General features: G+C 39.4%; 1 protein-coding gene across 1 annotated transcript in view; it reads right to left on the bottom strand.

Annotated features, from left to right (window-relative positions):
* Nucleotides 1–465: 465 nt before the first annotated feature.
* LOC121528612 (poly(ADP-ribose) glycohydrolase) overlaps nucleotides 466–25959 on the bottom strand; it is a 30304-nt gene continuing 4810 nt past the window's right edge. The window contains exons 8-18 of the mRNA XM_041816128.1: nucleotides 21180–21272; nucleotides 20323–20477; nucleotides 17978–18057; nucleotides 17810–17870; nucleotides 15570–15645; nucleotides 14213–14360; nucleotides 8077–8155; nucleotides 5428–5536; nucleotides 2121–2226; nucleotides 963–1091; nucleotides 466–718 (exon numbers count right to left, since the gene is read on the bottom strand). Coding sequence (XP_041672062.1) covers nucleotides 543–718; nucleotides 963–1091; nucleotides 2121–2226; nucleotides 5428–5536; nucleotides 8077–8155; nucleotides 14213–14360; nucleotides 15570–15645; nucleotides 17810–17870; nucleotides 17978–18057; nucleotides 20323–20477; nucleotides 21180–21272 — 1212 coding nt within the window. The 3' untranslated portion in view covers nucleotides 466–542. The remainder of the gene's footprint in view (nucleotides 719–962; nucleotides 1092–2120; nucleotides 2227–5427; nucleotides 5537–8076; nucleotides 8156–14212; nucleotides 14361–15569; nucleotides 15646–17809; nucleotides 17871–17977; nucleotides 18058–20322; nucleotides 20478–21179; nucleotides 21273–25959) is intronic.

Here is a 25959-nt window from a genome sequence, read left to right as displayed (position 1 = left end):
AAGAGATAATTTCCTACAGAGCCAGGCAGCTCTTTAAATCAAACTGCTTTCCTGAGACCGCTCTGAGTGCTCCAAACCCCACTCTTGTTATTCTTTTCCTTTTACTTGATTTCTGACAGCCAATTCAATTAGGCTGGATATGTGTGGGTGTAAAAAAGGCAACATGACAAACCCAGAAGATGGATGGCAACCTTTGCTTCACCATTAAATTCACGATTGCGTCGTATTGAAGCTCGATCCATTGGCGTATTTACCAGCAGCGGCGAAATGAACACAGCTTGGACGACAGCGCGAGACAGGGTCATAACTAATCACCTTCAGCTGCTCGCTTGTGTTCAGAAAGGATCTGCATTGCCAGATTTTTCACTTCCAGATAGCAGTGGATGAGACCGCGCTTAGTAAAAGCACTACTATTGATTTAAAAATGTGTCCAAGGAAATATTTCAAATAAAAATAAAGCTAAAGGCAGAATTAGGGTTTTAATTTGGTAAAAGTCATGTTTTTCCAACAATAAGGCACGGTGACTCATCAGCCACATGACCTTAACTGCTGTCTGAGGGGACGTGTTGTCTGGCCAAGCCCCCGTCGGACTCATCTGGCGCCGGGGTGGAGCTGACCTGTTGGTAGATGAAGGAGTAGAGGCTGACGTCAGGGCGCCGACCAAGGCAGCTCTTACACACTGAGTTGTAGTACTGCCCCAGGAGACCGTACACCTCCCCTGTGAAAGAAACAAGAAGACTGTGTAGTCTCTTGAGCAGAATTTATAGCAATGAGCAAAACTGGGATACGTTTTCAGGATTTTCAATTAGTGCTGTCACTATATGTTGATATCCATAGTTTAACAAAAAAAATCATATTTAATTCCAGGACTACACTTAACTGTGTTATCTTTTTTTGCTTTATATACATAAGAAGAGAAATTAAAAATGTTTAATAAAAGAGAGTAAAAAGAGTTGCCTCACCAACACTGATCTTCCTCTGAGTGAGGAAAGTGTGCATGTTGTGGACATCTGTCATGAGCTTGCTGTCACCAAAGGTGAAGTAGGCAACATCTCGGCCCGCCTCAGCAGCTGCCAGCATCTGGAGCAGAGCTGAAGGAGAAGAAACCGGTAAAAAACTTCAACAGTGAAAGCAGCGGTACTGTAGCAAGCTTTGCATATTACTGGCCTCCTTACTTGTAAAAATAAGGCAAAGTTCAAACAAACATAGGTCAGTGGAGTCATCCATTACCTGATGGAACCATTACAAGCACTACATGCACCTCTGTGTGCAGTAAAAGGTATGTAATCGAGGGAATAGGTCTCACCCCCACTGAGAACTCTGGATGAGTTACAAAGAGAGGCCAGGTCTGACCCCGGAGAGCTGTGAATATTTTAAGAGACTGGAAATATGTCTGCTGATTAATGAAGGTTGGGATGGCGCTGCATTAACGAGCAAAACTGAATCAACATTTTCAGAAAAGAGCTGAGCGCAATATGTCCACACTTCAGCAGTTTCTCTCTCCTGAGCTGTTTCAACTGCTTTTCTTTAGAAAAAGGATCTGACAATTAAAAAATATGTGGCAATTTGAGGCCATAGAAGGTTAAACCAGGAAGTGAGCAGCTTTTGAATTAAGAGGCTCTTCCCATGAGGTGTGTCATTAAGCAGACAGTAGGCGCTAAAACCCATGGAGGGATATACCTAGCCTCAGCTAATTACCAAATATGCATGGATGTGAGTATGGTTTATAAGGACACTGAAGTCAGGTAGAAAGTGAGAAAAGGAGCTACTATTGTAAAGCCTTCTTGAAGCTCCCTGCATGGTGACAGTGATACAAGGCTCAGACAGGATGCTGTAACGGATTGATGGACTCGAGCAGGCGATCAATTTCACTATTAATGAAACATATTAACTTTGTCATTTGATCAATAAAAGGAAGGCGACGAATAGACCTTAACTAAATGAATGCATTCCCCAAAGACAAATGGATGCCTGCGCTGATCTGCTAGAGCCTTTCAATCTTAAATGTATTCTGTTATATTGCGGAGGAGAGTCTGCTTAGACTGCTAAGTGAAGCGAAGACGACGCGCTCGCATTTTTTCAACGGGATGTTCTGACGGCAGCGCAACGTCAGAGCTTACCTTTCAGACGTGTGTCGCCACCAAAAACTCCACAGCCCCAGTTCCCTGTGGCAACAGCTGCGAGGTTCTGGCTTTGATCGTCAGGGCGAGCAAAGCCACAGTAAGCCTGAATGCAGAGTGAGAGAAATGTAAGGGTAAAGCAACAGTGCCTCCAACAGCAGATCAAAGTTGTTATGATACCAACTCTTCAACTTTGAAATGAGACTGGTAAAATCCAAACAACACTGATATCTGGGAAATATCTTAATAGTCATCAAAAATGCAAGCAAAGTCCTTCACATAGTCACACTGCTTCAGAAATAAACAGCAAGTTAGACGGGGCTCCACCACTCTCTCCCATGGCAGTTCCAAGTTAAAATATGACTGTAGATCTGGTGTTTTTAAATAAAGCTTTAGTACATTTTTAGCTATCAGTCATTAAAATAACAGTGATAGTATTGCTGCTTTTTTCAGCTAAAATTATGTCATTAAAGGTGTATCTTAGTGGGATGTACTTGAGGGAAAGGAATCCAAAACAAAGTTCTAACATACAGTGCTGTGTATAAATTTTAGGCATGTTGAGGTAAAACACTGAGGCGTAGATGTGTGCAAATAGGCCTGTGAGGGCATTATCAGGTGGGAAAGACAATTGCCACAACATACACTTACATATTACCAAGGGCATGAGGAAAAAATCTGTTGAAAAAATAATAAAGTCCACAACCTTAGGCCAGGGTAAGGAGTGGATATGGTGAGTAAGCATGAGCTAGGGAACTCCTTCCCAATGCCTGGGTTGGGACCCACAGCTGGGTTGCTGGAGTTTCTTTTGGGGTCGTCAATTAAGTTTTCAGAATATCTTCCATACAGTATTTAATGTAATACTAACTCTTTAATACTTACCCTCTCCACCAAAATAAAACACAACACAAAGCTCTACCAGCCACTGGATGGCAAAAGAGCCAAAGTTACAAGCTTAAAAACCCCCCTCATTCTTCCAGACCAGACAGCCACTGAAGGCCCAAGGGGTTGAGCCTGCAAAGAGAGCCTATGTGATGGAGGTTTAGTGACTTCTTCCAGGCTAGAAAGCACCAAGTCAGACAAGACTTAGCCTGGAATTAATGTTATCCAAGCATCAGCCATTAGCTCAACCAACCATCTGTGGATGGTGCACAAGGCAGACTTGATAAGCAATAGAGTATGGGAAAAGAAATTGTTGGGTCAGGATGGCCTGTATCAGAAAAAAATTTTGGTAAACACTGGCCCAGAGTACTGTCAGAGAAGTGGGTTTGCCACAAGCCCCTGGTTGTGCTGTGGATGTCCCAAAGGCCTGTAGACCAGCTGCAGTCTCAGGGTGTATTACCTGGGGTGTAAAGGCCCAAACAAAAGAGATGCCGTCGAGCTTGGCCTTAGCTGCCAACTGGCACGTGTATGTCGACAAGTACTGTTCTTGACTCTGGCCGCCCTCTCTCCAGCCCTTGGTTGTGGCACATCTACCTCTTGATGTTTCCTTAGCACTCTATATACCTAAAGCGTGTGCATATGACTCTATGTAGCTAGCTACAGATTTTTGGTCCTATCCTATCACTCCACAGTGGAGGTCTTATCAAAATTAAGACATTATTGTCAGTAAGTACAAAAAAACAGAGCCATATTTACTGTGTCTAACAACATAAAATTTTCTTCACGTAGTCAAAAATGACTTGTTTGGTATTGGCCAAAGGACCGTCTTTTTTGTTTTTCTTCTTAAAGACATTTTTACAGTGACAAAAGGGATTGGTAGTTAATTCAGATGTGTGAATTTCTCAGGGTTTTAACTGGCAGAAACCAAATGTACATTACACTAGGCTGCAAAATGGGGAAGGAAAACAGATACTGCATCTTCCCAACAATAAGCAAAGCCCCTCTGTCATCAAAATTGTGAATGAACCAGGTTTACTTCATATGATAAAACATTAAGTTGTCAACCATATAACCAGGCTTCTCAAGTGAAAAGGAAATGATGTGTCATCTGGGACATAAAGGGGGCCTCAGGTCTTGAGATCACCTTATTGTTCCAGATCAGTGGTATGTTTTATAAGAAGGAGGTCGACAGAACGTCTCCATGCTATCACACAGAAATGAAACACACAGGGTAACAGAGTAATTCCATTTGCCTTCAGGTCTGTGCTTGACACATCATTCAATGCATGTACACATGAAGGGTGGTTTTCCTGGCTGAGCAGACATTTTTAACATTGCGTCATTTGGTAGCTCTTTGTCATCTCACACATTTTCTCTCAATTGAATTGCAATTGGTGTGAAATTGGTGCAGGGTGTTTTTACATATAAATAATGGCATGATACAGACTAAACTCCAAGGCATGAACAAGACACGACAACATATCAGATGGGTTTGATGTGACATGAGAAATACATTTTGAAAGCACAAGATTTTAAATGAAAGACCTGGAGGTTGTGTGGACATTAATTCTCAAACAGGACGTTAACATGAGATGTGGAAATGAATGGTGTTCGCCCATCCTCCCAGATGACCAGTCATAAATTCTTCCTCTGAAAGGGCAGACGTGACGTTTGGCCAAACAATATTTGAAAAACTGGATTGATCTCCATGTTGGTGCATTCCTCACACTCATGTCAGAGCTGTCAAAATCATTGTGCTTTTTGACGGCAGACTTGACATCAACATCTTGATTTGCCATTATGAATGGAAAAGTCTGACTGGGGTGATTGAGCATGATTCCTACTTGAAAGTTCTGCAGAAATTACGTTTAATAATGTTGGTTATAATCACTAAAATATAGGAAGAAGTTTGCTCTTTAAAGATGACAACCCATTAGTTTAAATTATGTAACACTTAGTTGTAATTCACATATTTACACCCAGAAAATTGAACATGAGTCAATTGTTTTATCAGCTGACATTTTAGCTGAAGAGGTTTTCAATAATCAACTAAATGAACATTAACGTCATTAAAACTGTGTAAACTAAACACTAAAGTTAAATGTCACAGAGAAAACATTATATTCTTGATTAAAAGAGATAAAAGTGGGAGATCAAAACCTGACGTCAAAGAATGTAGGGGACTGCCCACATACTTCCAATAATTATACAAACAATCAAACACCAGCAGTCACCAACACTGTACACTGACTGATATGTTTTGTTTTGCTTTAAGGTGTTTCAATCAAAACTGCACTTTGATCAAAACATAACCCAAAGGGCGCACATGAGTTCTCCTGAGCAAAAAGATTAGCAGAGCGATATGAGAAAGGATTAAACACACTTCGGTAAAACAGGCAGAAAATGCAGATTTAAAGAGAAAAAGAACCTTATTGAGTTCCCGGTTGATTCTCTGTGGATGGAACTGTCCAAGAAAGCTCTTGAACTGCAGCGCATCAATGGCAACGATCTCTGTGCATCTTCTCTGCCAGCTATCTCTGAAAGAAGTCAAAGGAGAACAAGATATTCAAAACAAAGCAACTACAGTGTTTTTGTCAAGAGGGTAAGAATCTGTCAGAGATACATCCATGCCACAAATAGAACAATTAAACTTCAGAATAACTGACAGAAAGCCTGCTTCAAGACATACTTCAAATATGGCATTCAATTAACTCCTACCATCTGTATATACCTCCTATTGCTTTAATCCTTTATGCACTCTGTTTTCTATTGTTGTCTTTATAATGCTGCAACACCTGAATTTCCAACCTGGGGATGAGTAAAGGTCATCTTATTTACATTATCTTATATTATTTCATTTCATATTCTTATTGTATCATATCTTGTAGTATCATTTCATATATTGTAAAGTGTGGCATCATATTGCATCTTATCGTATTTTACCTTATTATATCTTACTAAATCTTCCTGTACAGCAGCGGTCATCAACTCCATTTACACAAAGGCCAACATTTTCTTGACAGACACTGTGGGGGCTGGAAAATTGAAATAAACTAAACTAAATTCAATATTAAAGTCAATAAACATAGTCTTGTAAAAAATATTTTTTATTTTAAAAATAAGTGGAACTTTTAGCTTTTCAAAGTGAGGCAATATCACTATTACATACTTAACACCTGTACTGAAGCCAGCCACAAGAGAGCAATTGAGATATTTTAGCTACATATTACTGGAGCCCTCTTGATGTCTATCACTGAGCTTGATGCTAATAAGCTGTGTCTTGATTGGTCAAATACACGTGCAGGAAACAGATCTTTTGTGTAGATCCTCAAAGAGGAAAACTGCACTCTCAAAGAGCCTTAAAAAATGCAGCTTTAATCAAGATAGGAATTATAACTATTTTTCTACCATGCCAAACTACAGAAATACAATATCTAATAGCTTCTTGTTTGAAAACTTGCCAAGTTGAGGGTTTTATTTAAACTTTAAGAAAAAAGGTTACAGTGTGCCATATTTTCTTCCCTCTCAAATTTTCTAAATTTAATTATCCTCCAGGGGCCACATGGGATGCCATGGGGGGCCTGATGTGGCCCCTGGGCCTCCAGTTGATGATCACTGCCATACAGTATTGTACTCTGCCATATCATATCATATTGTATCATACTGTACCGTATCATATTGTATTATATCATATTGTTAAGTATCATACCTTATTTTATCTAATCCTACTGTATCCTATCAAATCATATCTTCTTGTTTCGTATTTTATCTCATCCTGTTTTATCTCATCTTACTTTATATCATCTTCTTATAGTTTAATATCGTATTGAATTGTATCGTACCATACTGTATGGTATCATATTGTTTTGTATCATATTGTACTATATCATATCATATATTATCATACTGTACCGTATCATATTCTATCATATCCTTCTGTATTATAACAAACCAGATATTCTTCGACTGTTTATATCTCATCATATTTTATTTCATCTTCTTATTGTATTGTATATCATACTAAATTCAATCGAATCATATTGTACCGTATTGTTTTGTATCCTGTCATATCCTAACAAATCATATCTTGTTCTATTTGATCTCAGCATGTCTTATTTCATCTTATCTTATTTCATCCTCTTATCATATTGCATCATCTATCAAATCAGATTTAATTGTATCGTATCAGGTTCAGGTTATTTTATTTGCAAGATTACAACCAGTGGTTCTTTACTGGTCTAGCCTCAAGACCCACCAAAATTGTTTGATGACAAACCGTGACCCAAATTTCCAAAAATTTTCAACAATGCACGTTTAAATAAATAAAGTTGTTGCACTAAAGATCATGGATGGAACAGAATTTATGACAGGAACAAAAGACAGGACAAAACTCGTGTTTTACACCCCCCTTTCCCCACAACGTGCACATTTTAGCCAATTTTTCAGAGATCTTGAAAAATGACTTCATTAACATGGTCAAAACAGCTCTTTTATTGCAAGAAAAGGAGCAGTTGGAATATCGATAAAACATTTACATTTTCCCACTATCACATTAAAACTGAGTAAAATAAACAATATGGTAGACTCCTGCCACTGTTTCTTTCCAGGCACATATTCCTGCTGAAAACTGCTACGCAACCCACTTTTGGGTCCCGCCCCACAAGTTGAGAACCACTGATATAAACAATACTAGGATAAGAGGTTAAAGTTTTGCAGGTTCCATCAATCAGGGCATAAAAAGAGAGCGAAGTGCCATCCAATAAAATCAATACAAAATTCACATATAAATAGAGCTTAATTAAGCTAGGGTTAAAATACTTTTAAGTATTCATCTCATCCTGTCTTATCTTATATAATCTTTTTATAGTATCATATCCTACTTCATCTTACTGTATCGTATTTGATCTCAGTCCATCTTAAGTCATATTATCTCATCCATCCAAAGGTTTTGTGATACTCGAAGCTGGACCATACTGCCCTCCTGTAGCCACTAGCATGGCTAAGCATAGCAGCAAACCATGGGTCAAACAATAAATTAGCCATTTCAACATTAAACATTTCAGAGTGTTGTAAATACCTTGGGGTTGTGTCCTGGTGGCTGCCATTCCATTTGTAGGTCTGAGCATAGCCTGTGTATTTACTGTACTGTTGTGTACCTGTTGAAAACAAACAGAGGCACTGATTACACATTACCCTCAAGCACTAATACATTATTTTGATTTTAAACAAGGTCAGCACAAAAATACTTTCAGCTTAGCTAAAAAAAAAAAAATACAGCAACAGAGTTTAAGGGAAGAAACAAAAAGATTTCAAATCCCCATGTAGCTTGAGCACTTTGAATTGCTCTGTGTATGAATAGTAGGGGTGTAACAGTATGGAAAAATTTTGTTTCCATACGTACCTTGGTTTTGAAGTCACGGTTCAGTACGTTTTCGGTACGGTAATTAAAGCGAATAGATAACATTTTTTTGTAATTAAATTATATCAAAATAAATAGTCTGAATAAATTACATTTAAATTATTAATAGTGCACAATCTTCCTCCAAAAGGTCTTCAATGAATGAAAATATTAATAAATATTTTTTCATACGTGTACCTTTACACCCTTAATGAATAGTGCTTTAAAAATAAACTTCCACTGCTTTAAATTTGCGTTTCGACTACTCTCTGATGTAGCTATCATACACACACTGATTTCATTTCACAAACTGTAAAAATAAGTAAAAAATACAGAAACAACAGTCTATATTTATACTGTAAGAACACCTTCACATAACAATTAAAACGACTCTGTGAGAAATTTGCAGACTGAAACAAATAAAACCTGCTTTAATTGTTCACTACAATAACAAAAGTATTTTAAAAGGGGCCTTGGTCTTTTGTATTTCTGCCAGATATTAAGCAAATGAATCACAATCATCTGTCTAACAACAAGAAGGTCAACTTACTGTACCCCCCCATTAAAACAATGAGCAGCAGTGGCTGACCAGCAGCCCACAAGGGAGCACTCACCACCCATAAAGGGGGAAGCCGAGAGCAGGGAGGTAACAGCACAGTCAAACAAATGAGGCCACAAATTAACTTCCCATTCATTAGCGCTCATTAGTACCTGGCTGTTGAGAGCACTCGCTGAGATGCTTCATGCTGCAAAGTGAATAAACCAAGTGATTAGTGGTGGGTCCTTGGTGGACTGTTATAAGACAGTGCACATGGGGGAGGGAATCTCTAGAGCGCACTCCACTCGACAGTCTAATAATCAGCATTAAAACAAAACACAAGAGCACTGGAGCACAGGGTTTTATGAAGCACTACATAATTTCACCAGAAGTCATGGTTGATTCCCAAGCAGCATGACAACAACAAAAAACTAACTGAAGATATGAAGATATGAAGTTGCTGCTAATACAGAAAACCTGTTTTTAATCTGCAGCTGCTGGACAAATAGAGATATCTATGATTTGGACTAATCTGGGTGCTACCTGAAGATTTGCTTCTACAGTGGAAAGCTGTCATGCTAATATCACCATAATGGGATAAAAAAGGGTTACATCTTTGCAATGGTCATGCAAAGATTGGGATCGACTGATTATTTAAGCCGATACTTGGTATTTGGTTGGGTGTTGTGTCTGCTTTTTATTTTACTGATAATCGATAAAGATAATTAATCAAAAGGTTCGCTACTTTGGATCCATTGGTGGGCTGGGACCCAAAAATGGGTCGCAGAGAAGTTTTTCCTGGGTCACATATTCATGTCTGGAAAACCAATGGTGGCAAAGAATATGCATCCATACCTTTAATTTTACTCTGTTTTATTGTGATACTGGGTAAATGTTTTATTAAAATTTAGACCCATTTATCTCCTTTTATTGCATTAAAAAAGCTGCTTTTGCCAAGATAATTAAGTAATTTTTCAAGATTTCATGAAAATAGTTATCATCGAGAGAGGGGATGTAGTTGAGAATCACTGCTTCATACTGTATCCACTTTGGACCCTCGGGCAAGACCCTTACCACCATGAACACCATGTCTCAGATGTACGTCGTTTTGGATAAAAGTGTCCGCTAAATGGCATTGTAACAATGAAATAGTGACATTGTTACATGTGTTCAGTGATATTGTAAATGTATTTAACATGGCTATCATTTGTTAGCAGGATATGAAATGAGGTCAGGAATGACACATTTCCAACAATATGTTCAATGTTTCAAGAGTTTTTGATATGCATGGGAGCCCAGGATGTTCATTGTCTTGGACATCCACTCTGCCTTCACAAAATCTTTTGTGCCATTCAAACACACGTTCTCACACGCAGTGCTCCCCATACACCTCTGTTAGTTTTTGCCAATATTAAAAATTTAACTTTTTTTCAGCTACTACCTGCAGAAACTGATATCTTGCTGCTAAAAATTGGTATCCTTACTTTTATGTTCACTTGAACTTTTGCTGTCCTTCTAAAATATCATGCTCTCAGATAAGCCTTCTTTGTGTTTGAAAGGAACAGTTTATACTAATACAATTATTTTTCATGCCTTTTTATCAGGCATAAGATCAATCTTGGCTGGCAAAAGATTAAACTGATCATTGGAAGTTATTTCTGAACAAAAAGGTTACATAAACATAAATGGGTTTTGCCCACAATGATTCTAAAGGTTGTCTCTTTCATGTGTAAATACATCAAAACAAAGTGTCTCATATTTGTGCTGGACTAGGGCTGATAAAGGTCAGAGGAGCATCTCATTGCCATATCAGAGAATAAGTGAACAATTAAAGACATCTGCATTAAAACAGACAGAATGCAACTAAGCTATTACAAATAGTGTTGTGTATATAAGAGTGAAATCAAGTAGCCTGTTGTTAAAACAGGGTGTGGAAGACGTCATCCTTAAGGCAGCCACTGGTGTCTCTGAGGACTTCTCTCCAGCATCAATCTTACTGATAATTCTATCAAAAATACTCAGAAAAAATTCTTATATTGGCATGAAAGCTTGCACTGCTCTTTCTGGTCAGTACTGCTATTAATGAATAAATGGCTTCCCCTTGTACTATTTATACTTTTGACCGCCCCAATGGCTGCAAGATATCAAGCAATCAAAGGAAATTCAATTAGGCCTGGGCACTTCTACAAATTTCAGTGCAGAGGTAAGATCCATTAGCTTCCCTACTGTATGCCAAAACGCATCACAGGGGAATATGATTTACCACATGGCCACAATGCGGCTAAGGCTTGGACTTTTACAACGAGGGGAAACAGAGGATACAGACATGGTTTAATAAAGATGATGGAATGGAAGAGTCCATTAGTGGAGCAGGTCTTGGGCAGGTCTTCCAGCTATAATTAATTCTGGGCCTTCGTAATAAAGTTAAGTGGCGTAAGTGGCGGCAAGAGAGGGATGGCCAGCAAGAAGGCTGAAGGTGACTCCGCCAAAGCGGGAGGACCTGATGCATTGGTATGATTGCTGAGCACGAGGGTGGAGGCTGTACTGCCTCACTTCTGGTATGAATCCAACCTACCAGTTATGTAACGTTAAGGCTGCACAACTCACAGTATGTGATGAACAGGTTGCATACAGGCAGTTAGAAAAATGTAGCATCATCCTAAAGAGTTTAAAGGGGCTGTAGAGCAACACGTTGGCCATTTTTGTCCATTCCTTGTATGGAAGTTATGGTTACAGTTGCTTTAAGCTAATACAAGAAAATAAATGATGATACTTCCATGTTCAGTCACCTTTATCTTTCCGATACAAAAAAGGACCTGAATCCATTTGTTTTCAATGTGCAAAATCTGTTATGGTGTAGACTGATATAGTAGACGGTACGTACGTGCCATTTTTGCTTAGATTTCCTGCTTTATTCTTAGCTTGCATTGCTAAAACAAGTGGAGCAGAGAAGGTAAACCCATATACTGTGCAAAATATGGGTGAAACATCTCACCCATTGGTTTCTGAAGAGGCGTTAAAAGGCCCAACAATGGGGTCACCATAGAGGACTCTACTGGCAAACCCACCAAACTTTTACTCAGTCTCCAAAAAGGCAAAGAGCTACAGCTAAGGCAAGTCTGTAGCTATCTAGGATACAACCTGCCCACCTGTCAGTCAAATGAGCCACATCTCTAAATGTGAGGTATAAAACACCTTTAATATAGGCTGCCTCCCATATACTAGTAAATCAGTATAAAAGGCTGTGACACAGGGTACTAAAAGCAGCTGCTTACCTGCTCAAGGTGTACTGAAAAATACAGGGACACAGTCCAGACTAGCAGCAGCACTTTTTAGCAGCTTTTCTCCCTCATAACCCTGCATCTAAAGAAAGTACCTAAAGAAAACAGGTTACCAGTGAAGGTGAGCAGCACAACTTGCAGGCTGTGCATCTGTACTTACAAAAGACCAGAGAGCTCTGGTACCGAACCGTTAGGCAGCAGGGTTGCAAACTCCACAAGATGAAAACAAATGCTACAGCTGCACAGGAATGCACATTGTGGGCTATGCTGTGGACAGGGGAAAGTCGTAATGCAGGAAGACAGTTTAAACTTTTTTTTATACCTCTGCAAAACCCCTCAAAAATGTTTTGTCTATATTCTGGATTTTGCCATAATTATGCAATAACATTATCAAAATGTATGAGTTTTTAAACCCCTTCCCATAGTTTTTACAAGTAAGGAAATGTGGTTGTTGTTGTTTTTTTGCAATGGGTTACTAACCTGTTTATGTCTGCTGTTGAAACTTGTATTTTTATATGGGGCTCAGTGGGGATTGCTTGTTTTTTACCAACCATAAGGGAACATGCCGAGGAACTGCATTATTGCATTTCAGCAATGACTTTTTTCCAGCAACAGAGGCTGCTGCTTTGTTAAGACTAAAGATACAAAATAAAATAAAAATTAAAATAAAAACATTGTAAACATGTGGCGTGCATAACTTAGGGCTGCCAAGATTAATTGAGTTAATTGCGATTTATCAAGGTCCAAAATTAATGCACATACTGTTTTAAATCACGGTTCATCTAATTCTGTATTCCCTTTTAACACAATTTGGTTAAGACACATCAGCATCTACCTGCAGCCACAGTAATGTAAAATCAGTCCACCACTGCTCCTTAATGTTTTATTTCACTTATGAAATACTCACAGACAGCTGAGTGGAAAAGTAAAAAGTCATCTATACCTTTTTAATGATCTCTTACTTCCTTTTCAACCCATAACAAGTCCCTTATTCTGTGGATAAATTCATGTTATAATCTTCAATCAGAAAGTCTGTCACCCTTAGTTTAAGACAAGCAATAAAAAGGGTGAGATTGATTGCAATTGACTACAGATAATCTGAGATTAATTGCAATTAAATTTTTTAGTGTTTTCACAGACCAAATTTACATACATGATATAGGGCCTACTACATCTATTTCAGTTGGTGTTGCCATGATTCTTGTCAAGAAATATTTAACAGCCATCCATTACTGACAGGGTAAAAGTATTCTGATAGATGAAGACAAGGTTTTAAATCAGCTAAATTTCCATCTTTCTGTTGTTGCAGAATGAAAAAAAAAAAACAGATTTTATTGGAAATCTTTCAGGTTAGACTTTGTACTGATGTATAAATGAACATAAGTTTTGCAATAAATCTTGTTAGCAAACACAGTTTCACAGCTAAAACAGTATCAACAATCAGTGACAGACTGATTTAAAAAAAGACTAAAAAGCAGACAGGAGCTATCAGCCTCCTGCTGAGACTCCTCCTGATGTCTGACTCTTTTTATCGGGTCTACCAGCCTGTCCTGACCTTGTTTGTTTGTAACCACTCAATACTGAGGCAGAGTCAGTGGGAATTACTCAACAGAAAGACACAACAGAGCAATCAGGACAGCCCAATCTCAAACTCCCGACTGATACTGCCACTCTCCCCTTTGCAGCCAATCAAAAGGCGGCATGTGACACGGACAAATACAGAAAACAGAGCAATTGCAACAAACATCCCTCAGCCGCTTGCTGAGCCAGGATGGGGTAAATTGAAGGTGTGCAGTGTGTACTTCATGCTGGGTGTGACTGGAAACGGTCGTTATGTTTCTTCTGGTGGATTTCAGGTCAAGCATGAGAAAAGTGAACCCAGGGCTTTATTGATCGGCTCAGGATCAATGGGCAAAATCATGACAAATTGAAAAAGTCGACTCCCTTCAGTGTGAGTTATTGTGAAGCACAGTGTGGGAGATTTTTGATCACTGACCTGTGATGATCAGACATTCGTTATCATCCAGGGCTTCAGTGAAGAGGCGAGAAACGATAAGCTCAGGGTTGATCAGGAAACGGATTTCCTCTTGCACTAAACCTGAACTGGTGACTCCTCCTCCAACAAACTGATTGGCAAAATCCACCTGCAAATGAGAGCTTCAAATTAACACATGCGTTTCTGTGCAATATTCACTTTAATGCAAGAAGCACAAACAGGTGACAGCATGTAGGAAATCCTGTGATAGGTGCAGTTCCCCAAACTTGTTCAACACTGGTAAAACAACTAATGGAAGTCTTTCGAACCTTTCTGTTTTTATTTCCGAAAGAATCTTTCACAAGCTGATCCTGAAGGTGGCCTGAGGTGCTCGCATTACTCAGACATCTGTCCCCCTTGCCAATATGAGCTCTCCCTTGGAGCAGCACTTAGGTGTGCTGGTGCCAGTGGCGGATTTCAAAAAAAGGAGAGCAGTCCTGCAGTCCAAAGTAAACATGCCTCCCAGTCATAACATGCTGCTAAATTGACTGCTGACTGATGCCTGTGATCTGTTTTCCTGCTCTTCGTCCCGGTTTTTGGGCAGTTCTATTGGTGACACTGATTTACTTGTTTATCTGAGTCTTTTTATGATTCAAAAGACAGCACTGATCCCACATTTTTTCAGGAATGACAATTCATTGTTTAAGTCAGAGCGCAGTCATGGGGAACATATAATTCAATTTCAGGACTGACAGTTGTTGCTCATTGGCCTGTAGACGGCTCCAAGCAACCCTGTCTCAACCCCAGGAAGAAGCTGCAAAGGGGTGAGCAGCACATCTCCCCAAACTGGTCACTCAACTCTGGGACAGCGAGCCAGCCTCTAAAGTCTGCTTTGACAGGCTGTCAACACCAACCCCCCACCCCAGCAGAGCATCCATCAATCCCGGGGCCACGGCGAGCCCCCGGAGCTGGTCATGTGTGCACATCAACTGTCAGCTTGTGGCAACCAGAGGCAAACAAAAGGTGAAAGGAAGAGCGGGCCGTCCTGACAGTGCACAGGAAGCGCTGCCGACTCGGAGAGCAGAGGAGGCTCAGAGGCCTCGACCCCAGTCCCAGTGCACACTCCCTGCGACGTGTCACAGGCTCCCCTCAAAGGCCTTTTCAGCAGCAGTAAGCATTCTGGGTGAAATGCTCCAGAACAAGGAGGTTCAATGTCTGACTACAAGAGAGAGGATGGAGGGGGAGGGGAAGCAGGAAAAGGGAGGAGTATTTCTCAAACTAAGAGCCCCCTCAGGCAAAAGAAGAAGATTTTGCCAGGTAACTCACCTCTAAATCAGACTATAGTGTAATGCTGGTTTACATCTCTTTTTCATCTTACCTGAAGCATTCCATAACCATCATCTTCAATGGTCCCTTCACACGTTATGTGGAGCTTTGTGAGTGAAGTTTGCGAGCTGAAAGAAAAATAATGAAGCGTTCCACAATTATTGATTATTTCTGAGGTTATCCCTCTTTGCTTGCAACCCAAAAGTTTCCACGATTTAGTAGAGCAGCAGAAATAAGTGAAGTCCACTACAAAGTCAAAAATAAAGCTAACCATAATACTCCTAACTCTTTTCTTTTCTTTTTTTTTTTTTTTTTTTAAACAAGCACACCTGAAATTTTCAGGGCAGGCGGCCTCTGAAATCTTGCAAAGTTGTCTTGCATTGTTCAACTCACAATGTAAGACTTTTTGTCAGATCAGTCTTGTGGGTGGGTGGGAGGTCTCAGAAGCCAGGACACAGAAATGGTGGGCGAATCAATGCCATCCAATGACATAATAACAGCTTTTGCATTTATAGCAAAACTACAGTGCTGTGGAAAAAGTCTTTATTCCCTTCCTTATGTCTTATTTTTTTGCAGAACTGTTGCACATACAGTCATGGACAAAAGTATTGGCACCCCTAAAATTTAAGGAAGAACTGATTAGATTTTGGGAGTGATCTTTGGAATCACCGTCTGGATCCATTTTTTAAAGGATTCTGTACTATTGGGAGATAGGGCTAATGGCAGAGGTCTGTGCTGTTACCACTTTACACCAGGAGATGGCGGACAAAGTAACTTATTCAAAGTTTTGGAGTTTATAGAGAGACGAGTCGGAGCGTAACAGAGAGAAATACCGCGAATTGTAGCAAGAATACTCACAATGCTTGGAGGAATAGAGGAATATTCACCCTCTGCCATGACTTCCACACGTAGCGAAGCCAATGCTTTGCCTCACCGTGTCTCCACCCCACCGGGGAGGGAGTAATCAGCAAATTAGATTTTGGGAGTGATCTGGATCACCATCTGGATCCAGGAATGTTTTTAAAGGAGTCTTCACTATTGGGAGATAGGGCTAATGGTGGAGGTCTGCGCTCTCTGAGTGCTTTTCTAGTTTCCTTTATGTGCTTTAAAACAACACAAAAAAGCAGAGGAAAAAGCCAAAGTTGACATAATTTCACACAAAACTCAAAATATAGGCCGAACAAAATTGTACAGTCCATGACTGTAAATGTTTCCGATCATCAAACAAATCTATTATTAGACAAAGATTACATGAGTAAATACAAAATCAAGCTCAGCGTTGGTACATGCAGGACAGGGTAGTCATATGCCCAACCGTGATCAGCTGACAGATAGCTGATCCCAAATATCACCTCCCACTCCCACAGCCAATCACAGCTCTTTTTGTCAACACAGCAGTGTCTTTAAACATGATGTACTTCTCACTAATCCCTGTTTGCAATAATGCTGATGCATCATGGTGCTGTTGCCACTGCTACTGGCAGAGCTTAACCTCCCCCACCCCTGCCACCTCCTTTATAGTTTGTTGCACCCACCAAGTAAAACTGTATATCCATTTTGCAATAAAATGGTAAAATGTAGGATGAGAGTGTGTGTGACTGAAATACATCCTTTTAAAATGGTGATTTCCTTAATTTAGGGAAAAAGCCATTCAAATCTCCCTGGCCCTATGCGAATTTCCCCCTACACCTAATAACAGGTTGTATCACCCTTTGCGGCAACAGCTGCAAGCAAGCATTTGCAAGAGTTGCCAATGAGTCTTTCAAAATGCTGTGGAGGAATCCTGGCCCTCTCTTCTTTGCATAATTGTTTTAATTAAGCCACATTGAAGGGTTTTCAAGCATGATCGGCCTGTTCAAGGCCATGGATGCCATTTCTGCACAGTCTCTTTCTTATTGTTTAATCATGGACACTGACCTTATTTAAGTTAAGTGAGGCCTGCAGGTCTATATATGTTGTTCTGGGGTCTTTTGTGACCTCCTGGATGAGCTCTCCCCTTTTCCCCCTTACAGGTGGCTTTGATGGTATAAAATGAAACAGCTTCATGATGTGCATTGTCAGTCTTTATGCTATCTACCCCCTCCTGCTTACTCGCAGTGATTTTTCCTCAGTGTTTCATGGTTGGATTATCACATCATCTTATCTTTACACTAGACAAGGAGCCATAAAAAGTAAAGTTGTAGTGCAAAAAAAAAAATTACATATGTAGCTCACCCCCAAAATTCTGCTGTATTTTGAGAAGTTTTGCCTATGTATAAAAATACCATTAGTTACAGAATCATTGAACAATACCTTTTCCAACTTGGAGGTTTATCCAAGCTCTTCCGTGTAAATGTTACAAGTCCAGTAGGCTCTGAAAAGCAAAAGAAGAATCATGATTTTTTCAACAGTGTATTTTACTCTAAGTCAATAATAAAGTATTTCTAAAATATTCAGCAATGACCAATCTAAACACCCTACTTTTCTCAGTGATACTTTTGAAATAGCACATCAGGGTTTTCAGCTTCTCAATCTTTCTTGATGAGGATCCCTCAAACAGTCTAAAAGCAAGAGGAGAAAGAGATTTAGCACAGTTCTTGTTAACCTCACATTATGTCATCTTCAAGAAATTAACCACACTTTTTAAGCAAGCAGGTTAAACATGGCACCAGAGCTGACCACCCACTCATCAGTAGTGATTTAGTAGTGATTTAAAACTACAGAAGAGACCAGTAAAGCTGACTCTTTGTGTAACCAGTGCTGTAGAGACACAAGACTTCCACTGTGGCCATGTGAGTTCAGTCAAGCTTTAACTTTTGATGTGAATTAGTCCATCTCTCTCTCAGCTTCCCATTCAGTCACCGGCCGATTATGTAGGAGTGCCTGCGTTGTTCGACAATGGAGTTGCCCCGGGCTTACCATCACAGTCACACTCATGTGCCACATCACGGCACTCGCACAAAAAGAAGAGACAGAGAGGGAAACAGGGCTCCCTCCTTGAGGATACATTATGAAGCTCTGTGTCCCTTTTAAGCTTCAGAGTCCTCAGGAGGAAAAGGTCAAGCCCACTGAAATATAACACACAAAACAAACACAAAGCTGGCGGTGCGGGCTTGCAGTGGGGAGGTTTGAATGCACTTCTTGCTCTCGAGAAAACTCTACAAAGAACCCTGCAGCCGGCCTCCCATGCCACAATAAAGAAAAAGAAATTTCATGAGAGTGAAATGAAATAACAACAAAAGCTTGATGCACTGAGAGCCCTTCAGGCGCTGGAAACTCATTCATCGAAGTCAACTTCTGCATTGGTTCCTATTTTTCTTTGGTGCGGCCCCTAAAAACAGGGGTGTGCTGTGTAGTCCTCAGGGCCAAGTCTTTAACATTAAGCAGCCACTAGTAAGAGCAGGCTTTCAGCAGCATATCATAGTACGGTCTGTGTGGAAAAGGGAATTAATACACAGTTATATAACATCAATATACCCCTCCCAGAGGGCAGAAAGCCATGATGCAAGTCAGGAAATGTGTGCAGGAGACTACAGTATGTACATCCTTGTTTCCAAAAGAATTGGGACACAAATGTAAATAGAATGTGAGGATATGCGTAACTTTAAAACCCCTTATTCAGTTGAAAAATGGCACAAAGACAGCATATAAAACGCTGAAATTGAGAATTTTCATTTTGTTTGGGAATTGTATGACCAGTCTGACTTTGATGCAAGCAGCACATTTTTTAAAAAGTTGGAACAGTGGCAGTGAAAGACTTGAAAAGCTGTAAAGTGCTTAAAAAGCATCTGATAGGACATCTTTAATAACAGCAGAATACCTGCAGCACAGCACAAGAAAACTTTTCTTCAGAAAACAGGTAAATGCTGCCTGGATTCTGCCTGAGCTGAGGCGCTTAGAGGTGGAATAATAAACATAGTTGGGTGAACAACACTTTGAATTAAGAATCTACCTTAAAGAAAAGAAAAGTTCCGTCAGTGGACTGTTGTTATCTCCATGCAAATAAGAAGTCTGAGATAAAAGAGGATCTGCAGATAAAAAAGAGTCTGGATGCTACAGATCTTTACCATTGCCATATATAAACAGAAGGAGTGATGAAGCACATATTCGAAAGACGTTAATGCTTTGCGAAAAGCAAACAGATGATTCAGGATCATTTCAAGCACTGGACTAAGAGAATGACAGAGTCACCTCTCTTAAATCCCAGCAAAACATTTATATGAATGAAATGCTGATATGACTGAACTCTGTAACATACTCCTGAAAAAAACAGCCAGTGGCCTTCCCCATTGTCAAAAGCAGCCATCTGAGTCAATGTTAATCTAATTCCCTCTTCCATTTAGGTAATTACACTGTGATGCCAGCAGAGATGGGGGACATGACTGAGCAGAGCTCTGCAGACTGATTTTTTACTGCACTAGCCAGACAATCTCTGAAAACTTGCAGGGATTCAAAAGGTTTCTGCCCTCCTGTTTGTTATTTCCCAGTAGAATAAGAAAGACCAATAATTATTATCTTATTCTAGTAGAGAGAAAAATAAGTTAACACTTAAAATGTTTATTTTTTAAAGAAAAGTCTTTTAAATAAGAGTTGCTGTCAAATTAGTCTGTTCAGGCTGTAAAATTGTATTTGTTAACGGCATGCTTCAGTATATTTTCAGTGTAAATGTTTGCTTTCACATGCATCAAAAAGACAAAATGATTTGTTAAAAAATGCATATACAGTAGTGCCCCCTCATGGAAATGAAGCTAGTTGTCACAGAAGCATCATTTACAGCCCGATTATGCAACTTTTAACACATATAAACTCCAGTATCCCTAAATTACCTGACAAAGTTGATGGCCGGATAGTTGTGGTACTCAGACCTCCCGGAGTTACGGCGGGGGAAGGTGCAGAAGAAGGCGTTGGCAAGCAGACATGCCACCTGCTCCTGAGACATGGTGATGGAGTGGTTCATGCCTTCCTTGAGAAGGGGTATCGGCTAGAGGAGGAACACAAGTACAGCTTAGGAAGGTCAAAATAATTTGTTTTGCCAAAGGGGATACTGAAGTACGTTGCAGAAATGTAGCAATTTGGCTCCACTTTATGCTTCTTGAATCAGCCATCATAATTACAATCAATTTCTTTGTTCACAAAAGATCTGTAGGCCTCCATTAGGATAATCTATGCATTTATATGAGCAATCAATGATTAAGAGAAAAGCTTGCAATGTTAAGACTACAGACCTAAAAAAAAACAATGACAATTTTTAGACTACTCTGGTTTTTTTATTCTAGTTACACATTACCATCCATTAAAAAATAGGATTATTGGTTTACACATATTTTTAGCACAAGCCTGCTTCCCACAGTCATTTTTTTATTTTTCGGGGCACTAAAAGTGAACAATCATCTAGCCAGAAAAACATTTTAATATTACCCCAAAAAATCTGTCTAATGAGACATTTCAGCTGCAAACACTCACAGCTGTTAATCATCCACACACCAAAGAACCAGATGACCAAATGGACTATAAAACACCAGACAAATGGTCATCAATGGCTACGTGCCTTGACCTCAGCATTTTTTACAACCATTTCACAAGATTATTTGACATGTCGTGACCTTTGGGATCAACCCGCTGTGGTGATCTACTGTTTCACAGACCAGTGAGTCAGTGCTTGTTGGTTAGTGATGGCTCTTACCTTGGTGCAGAGCTCAGATGCTCTCAGTGCTAATTGCACCATGTCTGGCAGCAGGGAGTCAAACAGATGTTCGGCCTCATCAGGCTCCAGGACCTTGGAGAGAGCAAGAGATCTGTTTGTGTTTGTTGTTCTGCCACAAAACTCAGCTGTGACATTATTAGCTGTTCGGGATAATAAGTTTGAGATATGCAAATAAAATGTACGGATCAGACTGTAATTAAAATGTTGGCAATTTAAGAACAATTTTACAGAGAAACAAATATTCATGAATTAAGAGCAGTTGCTTTAATATTGTGCATGCAGAAGTAAAACAGGGGATGAAAGTTGATAATCACATCATACAGTTACAAAAGGGAGGACTTTTAAATGCATCAGGCTCTAGCTGGAGAGAAAATCTAAACTGTTATCACCCAAACTGAAAATTAAAATGATATACTAACCATGCAAGGCTTAAAAATAAACCAATGTTCACTATTGTATCTCGAACAATACATAAAAATCCTGTTCACACAACATTGGCCACAAAATGCCACAAAAATCAATCTCATAGCCATTTCATGAAGGTTACAAAGCCATGCCAGCTGATTACACAGTCTTCCAGGAAGAGATGCAAATGAACAAGCATTTGAAAAAGAAAGGACAGTGTGTTCCCAGGACAAGGAGCCTTGACTGGTGATTTAGCCCAGAACATTTATATTATTAGCAAAGGAAGCCTGACTAAACACTGTCATAAGTAATGACCTGCTTGACATCATAAACTGCTCCTATGGGCGTAATAAATGAAGGGCGGTTGACAGGGCGAGGCGGTGGATATAGCTGAGGTAGTACGAGGCGAGCTCTTTAAATCAGCTTGAGACGGTGCATCAAATCAACTGAGCTAACTCTCTGAATGACTTGATACAGGTCTGTACATCACGGCAAACTGACAAAGTAATCAAGCAAGATGCAGGGGGTGTGGGCAGTGAGAAACAAGAGCTCTCATACAGATTTAACGCGATGCTTCACGCTGCTGTTCTGATTCCCCGCAGGTCCGAGCAATAACGCTATCTGCCTGGCTGTGTCTGTGGACGTGTAAGCTGTGTAAAAAATAAACCATGGGCAGACTCATAACCGTAAATACAACACTGGTTAAACTGGAGAGAGTGAAATGAACAAAACTGATGCTGTCCATCAACAGCTTTTCAGTTATTCATAAGGTGCTTGTGCTGAAATGAATATTCAATGAGGCTGCCCAGCCCGTCACTCTATGCCATTCATGTCTACTTTTCTCTGACATCCTAAATTATTCTGCTTTCTCAATCCAACATCTCCAGGAAGAAAGCAAAAATTGGGTGCAGGAGAAGTAAATCTTACATGTTGCATCCTCTGTGATTGGGATTTGAAATTAAGCGTGTTAACATGCACCAGCGCTGTGTTCTGTGGGCTACACTAGCAACTTTCTATCAATAAATTAGAGACACTGTACATCTAAGCCAATTGCTGCAGTGCTTTCTGCATATTAGACTTTTAAAACAGATTCATTACTCAATATTTTCTTCTGAGAGCCAACACATAACTGTCTTTGTAAAGAAGCCTGTTTTGAATAATACAGAGTTAATCAATTGAGCATATTTCTGCAAGCTCTAAAAATATACCTGCTGGTATCATGAACAAGGACATGTCAAATATTTAATTGTAACAAAAGTGTATTAGAAAATATCTAACTTTTCCACATGATTTAAACCACCTATCCACTGATTTTTTGGGTTCATTTACAAACAATTTCACTTTAAAGAGGAAAAAAAGGCCCAAAGTGATTAAACCTTTAATTCTGTTTGGGAATGTTAATACTTCAGTGTTCAGTGTAAACATTTTTTGAGTTAATTTTAAAACAAAAAGTGACATTTTAACTCCACTCCGAGCTTAACTGCAGTGTTCGAGTTATTTTTACATTTTAATGTCAGTCCAACTCTGCAAAGACTCAATTTATCCAAGTTGCACCCACTGTCATTTCAATTCTGAGGGGATATGTGGGCAGATTTTTCCCACCATGCCCTTGGGCAGAGTGTTCAGATGTGTTTTGGATGATGCCTGTTGTGCAGTTATCACTGCTGGGATTCCTTTACTCAAGGTTCTGGTGAATTGTTGCTGTTAAGACACTTTTGCACCATGAGTAAAGTTATCCACTGAGCTAGTGACTTCCTGTTTGTAGAAACAAAGAGTTTTAAGTGGAAGATAATGTATTGTTCTTTGTCAAGAGCACTACCTATGTATGTTGTAGTCAGTCTCTGTTTCATACTATGAAAGGATGCATTGTATTGCAACGTCTTTTAAAAGTGAGGCAACAAACTATTGGCAATGTATCAATATTCAACCATGTTTTTATTCTCTCTCAGGAATGTCCGAACTATTGCCTGGGGGCCAAATGCGAGCCATTTTTTATTGGCCTGCATTAAATATTGAAAATGAAATGAAATATGGCCCACATAAGAATAGAATCTTCTGCTCAACTGTACGCCTGTGTTTCAACACTTGATAGTGCTTATGTTCATTCTGTAAACAAGCATTTTGACAAGAACACTTTTTCATGGCTTGTTTGAGATGACAGTGTAAAGTGCTGAGCACACAAGCTAAATAATGTTACCTCGATCTAAAAAAAAACCCAATAGATGAAGACAAAAGGATTACAGTGGCCAGAAGAAGTACAAATTGTGCTCTTTTGCTTGGCTATCTGCTGTGTCTTGACCTCTGATTATCTCTTTAATCATCTTTAATCAACAACCCATCTAAAAACTTTGGCAGCTTCATGTAAATTAGTTTGCTCATTTGGAGTTTAATGTGGATCAGAGTCTTCCCTCTCTGCTGCATGGAACGTCATTATCATCTTAACCAGAGCAATTCCAGTGGTAGGCAGGTCCGACCAGGACCCCCTGAAATCTGTTCGCTAGCCCAAAATCCTTGACAATGATTTGTCATTTATCCTGTCAGCCCTTGTTGTGGCTATTTTTCTTCAAACATATTCAGTGTTTGAAGTATGATTTTCAAGTCTAAATAAAGATTATATTTACTAAACATATCGTAACCTACTTTTCATTGGATTCACTAATTTTAACACACTCAAAGGACACCCTTGCTTTAACTCAACACCAAAAGTGAGAAGAAATAACAAAATATTACGTTAGGAGTGCACTTAAATGGATAAAGAAAAAAACACTATGAGTGTTAAAAACTAACACTATAAGAGAGATAAAATGTTAACACTTGTGAAAGTGTAAACTTGAAACCTGCAGGAATCATATAAACTCAGGGAAAGTGCCAAATTTAACACTGTGGGAGTTGAATTAACACAGGTAATTTCACTGTGTGTTCTATATTTTTAGATTGGTGTTTTGAAATATTTAAAATAACTTAAATGTCTGGAATGTTTAAGGGTAAGTTGCATGCATTAACATACGCAGTCAATTTTTTAATCCAGACTTTTCCTTTTTTTGCATAATTTCTGCTTGAAGTTGGGTTAAGCCAATGTGTGAGCAAAGATAAACGTATTCAAGAAATTTCAGCTTGTGCACATGGTGACAGTCCTTTATATCCTCTACCGATTATGTCTAAGTTCTTCATCATTTATTCATTAACGCGGTCAACGCAAAAATTGTAGCGTTATTCTATCAGACTAAGATGCCTCATCTGCCAATTCCAGGTTGTCCTGTAATGTCATATCCTCCTGTGACTCCCCTTCCCTAGGGGCTGTCTGTCCTTAACTTCTATATGTGAGGAAAAAGCTCAAGGTGCTGGGCATGTTAAAGTATTACTCAATTGAATCTAACCATTCTTAAGCACTTGATGCAGTCCATATCTATCTTCAACAGCAGTGCCCTGCTTGGCCCTTGGCTAAGGCCTCTCAACATGAGATTTTATCTGATACAGTTCCCATTCAAACATGATTTATGACACACAGACTGATATTTTATGATTCAACAGTATATTGCCTGGTAAAAGCATTCTCTCCATTGTAATGTCAACCACCTCTATTTCTGACAAGTTACTAAACGTGACCTTTTGGCAACAGATTAAATGATTTCTCTAGACCCCCATTTTGCCTCTACAGTTTCCCGTGTGAAATCCATTACTGGTTTTGTGCAAAATGACACAAACACATCTGACACATTGGCATTCAAGCACAAAGAGCATTACATGTATTTTTGCACCAAGATGCAACCGATCATAGAAAAAATGTGTGCTCAGCTTGATCCCATGTACAGAGGGGATCACTGCTTTAATAATATAAGGAAAATAAAGTCTTTTTTGTCTCTCCATTCAGGCTCAGGACCTTTCATATCAAACACTTGTGTCAAAATACAGCCTGACTCTCCAAATGGACTATTCCTGTCCCTTTCATGAGCCAGACAGTAGTACAGCCCTCCATGATTCTCTTCACAGGATGACGCAGAGCACGTCAAGACAACAGATGATGGATGGCCTCCAAACGGGTCGGAGAAGACAACCAATGAACCAACAGTGCTCTGGCCATTATGATGTAACTCAGGCCTATTTTATCCTCGGCTTGTAAAGAAAATGGACAGTAAAATATAAAAGCTCTCATAAATAACACTTTTAAAATATAACTTTATGATCTGAACCTAGCAAGTACCAACAGCCAGATGTCCACAGAGCACATAATCATAAAATATGATTGAAAGAACTGTGTATTTTGATAAACTGTTGTGACTTAAAAGTCTAACAATGCATTTAAAAAAAGAGCTTTACACATCTATGCACCAGCAGGAAAAATGTCTGGAAAGAT

This window comes from Cheilinus undulatus, linkage group 20 (assembly GCF_018320785.1).
Source record: "Cheilinus undulatus linkage group 20, ASM1832078v1, whole genome shotgun sequence".
NCBI lineage: Eukaryota > Metazoa > Chordata > Actinopteri > Labriformes > Labridae > Cheilinus > Cheilinus undulatus.
This window is presented reverse-complemented; position numbering and strand designations above follow the sequence as displayed.